At 39.1% G+C, this 10,384-nt stretch overlaps 1 protein-coding gene across 1 annotated transcript; it reads left to right on the top strand.

The window, feature by feature from the left end:
- The first annotated feature begins 847 nt into the window (after nt 1-847).
- Nucleotides 848-4,940, top strand: LOC119497209 (C-type lectin domain family 4 member G-like). The gene is made up of 5 exons (XM_037785155.1): nt 848-935; nt 1,752-2,015; nt 2,345-2,496; nt 2,608-2,723; nt 3,135-4,940. The coding sequence occupies exons 2-5, from the start codon at nt 1,790-1,792 to the stop codon at nt 3,298-3,300; spliced, it is 660 nt and encodes a 219-aa protein (XP_037641083.1). The 5' UTR covers nt 848-935; nt 1,752-1,789; the 3' UTR covers nt 3,301-4,940.
- Nucleotides 4,941-10,384: the final 5,444 nt, after the last annotated feature.

Here is a 10,384-nt window from a genome sequence, read left to right as displayed (position 1 = left end):
CAGCTGGAAAATGCGTCATCTGAACTGAAAACAGGGCTGTTTTTTGACCTCATGAACAGTTGACTTTTTCGAGATACTTTGTTCTCACAGGAAAGCAACACTAACACATGATGACCTTATAGAATATGATGCATTGCTGTAGATTAAACTAGCCAACAGTATATAAAGGAGTTAAAAAACATCTACTGTAGTAAAATGCAACATACCCATTAATGCAGCAGTAATATTAATCCAGAAACATCATACATAATGGTAAAACACTGAACATTTTACTGCACAATCAGTACTTTTTCTTTGAATGATTTAAGTAACTTTTGCTGACATACATTCTTTTAATTCTGAATGCAGGTATTTTACTTGTAGTGGAGTATTTGCACAGTGTGGTATTAGTACTTTTACTTAAATAAAGGAGTCACATTTTGGTTAGCCTCTCTAGTGAGTTACTTTCATAAAGACGGTGCATTAAATATGCACATGTATAGTACTAGTGTCTCCTTTCAATTGTTTACTGTAAAAGTTAAAGATTAGGTGCAGCAAGTCATCAAATACAAGGTTTCAACTCATATTTACATCAGTGATATTTTAGGAATTTTCAGAGAAATCTTTAAATATAAACAATTCCTCTTAGTTTTTGAGGATGTCATCTCTTCTGCAAAACCTCAGTATAGTCTATTTATTCTTCTGTAAGTCTCTCTGTTCTTTGGTTTAAGTTGGTTATTATACACACAGTGATAAAATACACAGTTGGAAAAAGTGCTAAAATATGCACCAGTAATCCACAGAGATCAGAATACAACTGTATTTTTAGTTATGTTGAGTGGTATGTGTGTTTTTACCTGTAGGAGGGTCAAAAATCTACAGGTTGGTGGGAGTCAGCTTTGGCCTGCTGTGCATCCTACAGGCCGCTCTCAATGTTTCGTTTCGACTACTAGCTGGTGAGTATCAGCCCCCACCTTCCACATGTCACCACAAAAAGAAAAGGAAGTGGATCTTCTGTCTGGCAAATGAAAACCCATTTGGCAAACAGGGGAAAATGTAAACGTACTGTATATATTTCTATCATGTTGTGGGTAGCAAGGTAGACACAATAATAAGAATTGCACCAGAAAATGACAACAAACACCATTTTCAGTAATAAATTCTTACAGATATTTGTCAATTGTAACATTTTACCATGGACTGTGTATAAGAAGTGGACACCCATTGGAGTTTGACATTTTGGCCGTCACCATGTTGTTTTTTCTAGAAACGCTAGTTACACAAGAGGGTGGAGCTAAGTACAGTTGGTCTGGAGGAGCTGCACTATTTATTTCTGCATAAACGTCCAATGTACATTTACTAGATATTCTCAAAGCTTAACTAACTCTTCTGCAGTTTGCAGTGTGCGCGCATGCACGTGTGAGCGGAGCGAAAGAGCAAGCGAGAACGAGTGCGGTGTGTGAGTGAAGGCAGGCAGGCAGCTGAGCAGAGCACAGCAGAGACTCCGGCCCTAGAGACCAAAGCTACGGTCTCCCCTGCGTCCTCCGACCGCGGCCAACACTGTTTTGCAAGATGGGCTTCACTAGAGAAAACTTTGCGGTTTTGGTGCTTCCGTGTAGTTTGTGTTGGAGTCTTGTCTGAACAGTGTAGCCACACGCGAGCGCGCATGGGACATCGACCCGGATTGATCTATACGTTTAAGAAGTTACAAACAGTCCCTTTAAGTGAGAAACATCAGGGATCACAAACTTCTCATCTGTTTCCCTTTCTAGTTGGGTGTTCTAACAACGTCACGATTGGCAATTCCACCATGATGTCAGCTGGTGACATGGGAGTCCTGATTTTAGAGAGAGACCAACTGGTTCGAGAGAGAGACCAACTGGTTCGAGAGAGAGACCAACTGGTTCAAGAGAAACCTCAACTGGCAAAGGAAAAGAAAAAGCTTCAGGCAAGTAACAGCCGCCTGATCGAAGACAAGAAGACGTTAAACCAGACGGTCATCGAACAACAAAATCAGATAAAGGAACTTGAAATGCGTGAGTTTGTTTTTTGAAACCTGTATTAATTCATATATTTTTAGGGGAGGCAATGTCATTCAGTCAGTATAAAGACTGACTTTGGTGATCCTCTGACTTTTCATCTAGTGCCATCATCAAGTCTTGTCTTCTCTCCTGTCTTCTCCTCTCCTCTACTTTCCTACCCTGTGCTGCCTCCTCTTATGTCCTCTGTCTGGTTTTGTCCTCTCCGGTCCTGTTTTGCAATGTCTTATGTCCTTGTTTTCTGTCCCGTCTTGTCCTTTCTTGACCTGTCTTGTCCCGTCCCCTCTTGTCCTGATGTGTCCTGTCCTGTGCATGTTCCTGAGCAGAACAAAATGCCTCAAGGTGTCCCCAAGGATGGTGGACATTCATGTCCACCTGCTACCAGCTTTCCTCTATGCCAAACACCTGGAAGAATGCCAAACAAGACTGTGCAAGCAAAGGATCTCATTTGGTGATTTTGAATGACAAACTGGAAGAGGTATTTATGATTTTTCTCATATGAACTTAATATACTGATATTACATTGCAGCCAGTTCATTTACGGTTGACCTCACTAACTAAATTAATAAAGTACGCTTCCTTCCCACAGAGAATTGTCCTTAGTTTAGGAGGTACTGGCAGAATGTGGATGGGCTTGCATGGTGTCAGAGTGGCAGCCTACTCGTGGGATTGGACATTGGTGGATGGAAGCACACTGTTTTATACGTAAGGCTTTTTGAATGTTTATGAATAAAATGATGTTCCTGATTAATAGCGAATGTACTGTTTCAACACATTGACATTACCATATTACATTGTGAAGTATGTCCTAATTACACGCTGACATTTAGTCACTGAAATTATATTGAAACAACAGTAACTTAATCTAAAAACTTTTCAAACTAAATTATGGGAAATTTCATCCAGACATCTTTTGACCTGCAAATCACCAAATAAATGCTAACTGGTTGATTGCAGCGAAAGGCAGGGTACACCCTGGAGAGGTCACCAGTCTATCACAGTGCTAACACATATGTACAGTACATATACAAACAAACACAGTCAAACCACAACTGTCTTGCACTGTTCCACCCTCACGAAATCCACCAAAACACTAATGTTTGTGTTGTTTTCTAGTAACTGGAATCGTTGGTACCCAGAGATTGAGGGATATTCCGGTTGTGCATATGTTAAGCAAGCGGACACGTCGTCCGTGGAGACCTGGTTTGTGGGTACCTGTCGAGAACGATACTATTGGATATGTGAGAAGGAGCTGCACACAAGGTCTATCAGACCTAAATAAGACCCACACAACAAACACATCTGCAATCTCTCTCTCTCTCTCTCTCTATCTCTCTCTCTCTCTCTCTATCCAGCTGATTTGAATGTTATCAGCCGATTAAATGGCTGTTATTTGTTGTCATCGTGAGCTTAGATTTAAAGTGATATGGTCCCACTATACCCCCAAATTGTCTCAGTAAGCTGTTATCATCTATTGGTACAGCCCGGTCGTACTAAATGGCGTATGAATGACACTAAGTCGCCGTTCTTGCTTTTGGCGTGTCATTTCTAAGCCATGTAGTCTGTATTGACTGCAATGTAAACGCATCCATGTATGCTACGCTCAGAGTTAGTTTACGTGAGTGACATTTGTGACGTTATTCTGTTATATTGTGTCCATACGTATTTTACTATTACTTTATTTTAAGCCCAACCATGAGATATTTCCTAAACCTAATTGGTTTTGTTGCCTAAACCTAACTGCATCCGCTACCGCTGTTTTGTTGCCTGGCGTAAATATGACACACAAAAAGAGGCGTATAAATGCCACGCAAAAAGGCTATAATGTATTGTCATGACACACTCCTTGTAATGTCCTGCTATTTATACGCCTCCCATAAGATTGGGTTGATTGGTAAGCTGGATCACCGCAGGGAGGTTCAAAATTGTTTGTTGTCGACCGTCGTAGTAATTATGACAGGAGCAAAGGAGTAAGTCAGGTGACGTATTATAAAGAGCGACACAGTCTTGTTGGGAGGAGGCCAGAGTGGATGGATTAGTTAAACAAACAGGACTTTCAACCAGGAGACCGCTGTTTGTGTCCCTTGTGAAACCAAAATTCAACACGTTGACTTATTGAATCATTATAATGATAGTTATAACAACTGGTAACGGCCATTTAATGGGCTGATAACATTCAAAACACACAGGCACACATATATACAGCATATATACCTTTTATTCATTGTAATTGTTGATTTTAACGCACCCCTTCTGGACATAATTTTATGATTACTGTTTGTTTTTTACTGTGTTAAAAACATTGAAATCTTTTTTTCTATTAATATCCCTAATTCGATCATGTGTTAATATAAGGTTTTGAAGAAAACCGACGCAAGGATGTTGACGTCAAATTCAGGAGGCCAGAAAACAATTTTGTTAAACCCTGTGTGACCTTGTAAAAGTATGTGTAATGAATGTGTAGGGAAATGAAAGAGCTGGTGGAAAATATGGAGGAGGCCGAGCGGACACAGATGGCTGACAAATTGGAAAGTACCTGAATTAAAATAGCAGGATTGATTAATAATTTGGCAAAACATTGGTTTGTGACGTGGGATGACCTGAGGGCGTGACCTAAACCAATAGAATTTACAAGAAATGGGGATGATGTTTGATTGTTACATAGTTGATCAGGCCATCTGTAGCTCCACCCGGTCAGTCCTAATGGAGGATGTCCATATAGGGACAGTAAAATAGGACAAAAGAACCCTAGATTTTAGAGAAGGAGTTGCCATTGATTGCTGGGGGACAATACTCCGATGAGGCAAAGTCCACATATTTTTTTTTTGTAATCTGTTCTATGTATTCTATTTCTATGACTGTGCTTGATCTGTTCTAATTATTTGAAACATTTGCTTGCTTTCTGTGTTAATAAAGAATAAGAAAATGTGAGCTTCAGGAGACCATTTTTTTTGTACAAACCAGTTAACCTTCAGTTACAAACAAAATATTGCCACTAATGTGATTATGTTACAACAGTTTAGATGTTTTCCATTCATGAAACTGATTAATCTCCAAAATGCTATGTATGTGAGGAAGTAAAATGGAATGAAACCCTTCAAATGTAGAGGAAATAATGAGTTGTACCAACCGCTGGTGACCACTAGAGGATGTTATTTTAATATTTTTAGCCATGCTTTGTTCTATACTCTTCATGTTAATGAAATGTATTATCATGATAGTGAAGACAGGAATCAAACTCTGTGGAAATGCTTTGCAGTGCTTTAAGCAAACATCTATATTCAGTTTATTCTCTACATTTCTTGTATCTTAAGTATTTCCCTCAAGAGTTCACTTATGTGGCAATAAAGTTGGCTTTGACCTTGAAATATAGTGTTGATGTCAGGTGAACTGCAGTTTTCACATCCTTAACTTAAAGACGCACTATACAATATCTAGAGCATTGATATAACATCAAACGACTATTTGCTATGTAAAGATATAGAGTAATGTCTACCTGAGCAGAGAATGAAGTCTCTCTCCCGCTGTGTGTGTTGATACATCTTCTTCCTCCGTGCCAAAGAGCTTTAAACATATCCCCATTAAACGGTGCATATGAAATCTTAAGAAAAATTATTCCTTATTTTTCATACGTCTTGTGTCTTATTCAGCGTTAGGTTGTACTTAGCTCCACCCTCTCATGTCAGCTCTGGTTGCAAATAACCAAGATGGCGACGCCAAAAATGCCGAACTTGAGGCTTCAAAACGACAGTCCACAAACCAATGGGTGACGTCACGGTGACTATGTTCACTCCTTACAGTCTATGACTACACAGCAAAATGGTCTCTGTTCAACATTACTGTCAGTCTGATCACTGTATCATGTGATTAAGTGAATGTGAACATCATCGTACATTATCAAAACTCATTCTACTCTGTCGTGTGAAGACACTTGATACGATAAAGGGCAACTTTTCACAGATTACAGGATGAATGAATTCTAATGAGTTTTGAGCTGCAGGCAAAATAACTGAGTTAAAGTTTGTGTTGCTCAGCAGCCAAGTTTAGCACGTTCAAATATAGTGGTTATTTAATTCTATATATAGCATGGAATAACCCTTAAAAAGGTAGTCCTGATAAACTGTCTGATGTCGTACTTAATTAATAAAACAAAAATTACAAATGAGCAAACAAGCACACAAAGTAGCCATTATAATTTTTCACTAATTTGTATTAATGAGATTGGTTGACTCTTGATATACTTAGTTCAACAGTGTCTGGATTAATCCTAGCCTATCATTAAACTAATTGGTTTCTTTCATCGGGACAAACTAATATATAATGATACTGGCCACCTTGATCTTCTGCCAAACAATAACCACGTGAATACTTATTTTTTGAAAATGGCAGATTATGAATACCTCACCTAACAACTGATTATACAGCTGATTACACTGAAGGGTGACCTCATCATGTCATCAGTTTTGGTTTGAAATTGTATACTTGATTGATTTCTCCACTATCGCGCCATAAATATAATAACCCATGATGCACCACAGATGGAATTCATTCTACTACATGGTTCTGTGGTTTTGGTGGCAGGTACCTCAAAAGTTGATGGCCTGAAATAATAATGATATAGACACTGCTTTCTCATTTAGTATCTATTTATATCCACCTTAAAATCCTGTCTCTTTTATACCCTTGTCTTAAACTTTCCTTTCATATTGCCAGGGTGCTATGACCTCTGACTTCCTTAATTTTCCAAACCAGTAAAGCAGAACTAGATCTAATGCTGCTCTCAGTATGCTACAAGTTGCTTTGGACAGATTGCTCCTGAAGCTAAATGACTAAAATGTATGATGTGTATTTATTTGCTGCATCCTGAGTGGCTGTTCGTGAGCTGTGCCTTAAAATGAACTGCACGTCCCAGTTCCTCATCCTGCTGTCAGGAAGCGGAGAGGAAGTCAAAGAGATGGGACAGAGAGGTCAGGTGCCCAGCCTCGCATCAAGGTCTCCCTCATGAGCATCTGCCTCCATGCTGTTATGTAACATCCTGAGCAGCTCACACCCTCATTAATGTACAATATAGTACACACTGCACCCCATCTCATCTCCCACCAACACTTAAAGTTGTTTTTTATTAGCCCTGACCACGGTGTTTCTCTGTGTAAAGTGTAAAAGCGACAAAAGATGTGAAGGGAGGAGGTCAGAAGTGATGGGTGGGTCAAGAAAACACCTGACCTTTACTCAGGAGACCACCGTTCGTAACCAGAGGTCAACATTGATTTATTTGTCACGTAACTTCTGTACTTAAGTAACGTCACTTCTGTAGTTATTTTAACCCAGTCCACAATCTTTTCCTTAAACCTAACTAAGTAGTTTTGTTGCCTAAACCTAACCAAGTTATTTCCCGTGAAGAGAGAAGTTTATTTTGAAAGAATAACTTTTCGCAAGATATGATACAAACAGTTGTATGAGGATCTGTTTTAATGGAGCTCTATGGCACAGAGGAAGAAGATGTATCAGGTATTGGATACACAATACATAATGAATGTAAAATAGAGAATGCTTGTTGGTAGCATCAAATCATGGTTGGTTTTGGTCTCTTCATGTGATTCGTTGACAGAAAAAAATATGTGGAGTATCACCAGAGGGTTCATCCCATAGAAATAGAATTGGAGTAAAACAGACATTCCCATTCAATTCGACATAGCAGCATGGTCGGAGCGGCGGCTATTTTTATGTGTACCATTGCCATTGCAACCGTTGTAGCCGTTCTCTTTAGACATCCATGGTTGTAGCGGGCTAACTTCCGTATAAACTGAGACATCTTTCTTGAATATGACAGATGTAAGATGTCCAGATAGCCATCACTTAGTTCATAATTTTAACTGAATATGATGGATTTATCCCCAGAATCTGAGAGAAATATTCAATATTTGTCATTTTAACTGGATTATTCCCTAACAGTCTAATCATAAAAAGGAATTAATTAAGAACTGAAAGAAAGCACTGACTCTCTAGGAAGCTTTTTGTGTAACACCAGATGCTTGGGGTTCAATTTCTCTGTGTCTTTCCTCCTCTACTATTAAATTTGACACCTTTCCCTCTCAACTATCCAGGCATTTAGCTGACACTCTTATCCTGAGCCACTTACAACGGGTGCCTCAGGAGAGTAGGCTTAAATACATTTAAACAGACACAATCTGCTCCTGCTCCTCTGCTGCTGTGAATACAACCACTGTCTGGCTGGTGGTACGTTCAACACTCAACACATTGTTAGCAGTCCACATTGAGTTACATTTGCTCTTTAGCCATTTAGCTGACACGCTTATCCAGAAATACTCACAATGAGGGCAGGAGTAAGTTTCATTTCTTAGATCACTAACATTACAAGGCAGACATCAGTTTGAGGAGGCAAATCAAATGAGGAGATAGTGGAGGGAGTGCCGGCTACACAGGCAGCGTTTTCTCAGAATTAGAAAGCGTGTCCTTTATCGGGACAAAACCTCCATGTTGTCAGTCGATACCAGGAATCCGCTGACAACGTCTGGTCCTGGCAAGTCCACATGAGGGCTGGAATATTTCAAATATTTGACAAATTGCATCTTTGCATCTTATGCTGTGATATAAATGATATATTTTGTGGAGTCGTTATCTATCGCCAGTCATTTTTTGTCTAATTTCAGTCTCAATCACTTTATAATAAGATCGTAACATGAATTAATGAATCAATTGATAATGAATAAATACTTAATTAAGGTATTAACTATAGCCTGCAAAGAAACTAAAGATGTTTAAAAATGTATGGAGTAGAAGTATAATATAGCATAAAATGGAAATACTCAAGTAAAGAACAAGTACCTCAAAATTGTACTTAAATTTAGTTACCTTCCATGACTGCTGACGTAGCAGCTCTGAGCTTTAGACTCTGTGAAGAGGACCCGCTCCCTTTGTAGATACGAAGGGCTCATTCTAAACTAACAAAAACACAATGATTCTTAGTTTCAGGTGATTATACACTAATGAAAACATAGTTATGAATATTATATTCCATTTCTGCCAATAGATCCCCAAAAATGTTACACATTGTTCCCTCAAAGACACAATCACTTTATACTTGTGTTCTTCCCCCATTCACTTCAATTGAAACCAGCATAACTGACGAATTCAAGCATGCAATTTGTGTTTCAATGAAACACATTCTCATCACTATTGTGTTTTTATCAGTATTTTACTTCTTATTCGTGTATTTAAAAATGAGGGTGTATGCAAGTCTTCATTATGTTCCCAGTAGCTTGCTCCAAATCTGTTTTCCATACATCAATGCCAATTAATTTTCTGAAGACAGATCGTCCTGTCTGGAGGTAGCAATATATCATGATGACAGTAAACTAATAGACACATGGTCACGTGGTCAGTGAGCCAGGGTTGTGACCTAGGTCTAGGAGCAGTGAGAGGACACTGCAGTATGTTTCTTCCTCTTTTTAAAGGGTTTGACATATCCTGTTATTCAGACAAATCACCAGCAGCCCGAGGAGACTCAGAACATGCTGACGTGACTCTGGATATCCTTCAGGCCCTGCATGGCGTTGATTGTCTTTTTCAGCAGACATATTGTTTTGCAGCCCTGCAGGGAGAAGTCTCAGACATGTGTCAGCATATCTGCACCGCTGAATGACTGATTGTATATGTATGTAAACATAAAATACCATTAAATAGATATTGTTTAAGTACATCTTCAAGGATTGAGAATGAAATTAAGAAAAATGTCTGCCTGGAAATCTAGACTTTCAACCGGGAGACCGGTGTTCGTGTCCCGTGTTTAGCTAAAAGTAACGTTGACTTATTTTGTCACGTCAGTCTTTTGTCATGTGACTCGTCGTTTAGTGTCGTCAGCCCCGTGAGTCCCGTTAGTCAGTAAAGTTAACGTCAACCACGACCGTTTCCTAACCCTAACTAAGTGGTTGTGTTGCCTAAACCTAACTTACTTTGAAAACGGAAGTTTATTTTGAAAGGACACTATGCATGTAACAAGCGTACATTGATACGCCGTCCCTGGTCCGTCCAAAAGTAACGCAAGAGGGGTACCCCGTGCGTCGGTCTCCAATGCCGAGGGGCACTGACCTAACGGCGGTATGTGCTTTTGTTTGTTTCTTTTTTGGTGAATTTATGAAAAAATATGTTATGTGTTGTTGTTTTATGACATAATAAACCAAAGTGCCTTTCAGTATCATTAGTTCACACTCTTTATTATGAAAGATGGGGGCAGCTTGGGTTATAAAAAGCACCAATTGAATTGAGGCAGCTTTTCTGATGATGAGGAATGTGTTTATTTCATTCCTCACTGAAATATGCGTCTCCATCTTTATCTTCATCTGATC

Source organism: Sebastes umbrosus, chromosome 11 (genome assembly GCF_015220745.1).
Source record: "Sebastes umbrosus isolate fSebUmb1 chromosome 11, fSebUmb1.pri, whole genome shotgun sequence".
Classification (NCBI taxonomy): Eukaryota; Metazoa; Chordata; class Actinopteri; order Perciformes; family Sebastidae; genus Sebastes; species Sebastes umbrosus.
The sequence above is the reverse complement of the archived record's forward strand: the minus strand, read 5'-3'. Positions and strand labels throughout refer to the sequence as shown.

Excerpts from the sequence above, each read along its gene's own strand:
- LOC119497209 (XM_037785155.1), top strand. The coding sequence starts at position 1,790 with ATGATGTCAGCTGGTGACATGGGAGTCCTGATTTTAGAGAGAGACCAA. Across the intron at positions 2,497-2,607 it reads TGAATGACAAACTGGAAGAG|AGAATTGTCCTTAGTTTAGG; the intron begins GTATTTATGATT and ends TCCTTCCCACAG. Across the intron at positions 2,724-3,134 it reads GGAAGCACACTGTTTTATAC|TAACTGGAATCGTTGGTACC; the intron begins GTAAGGCTTTTT and ends GTTGTTTTCTAG.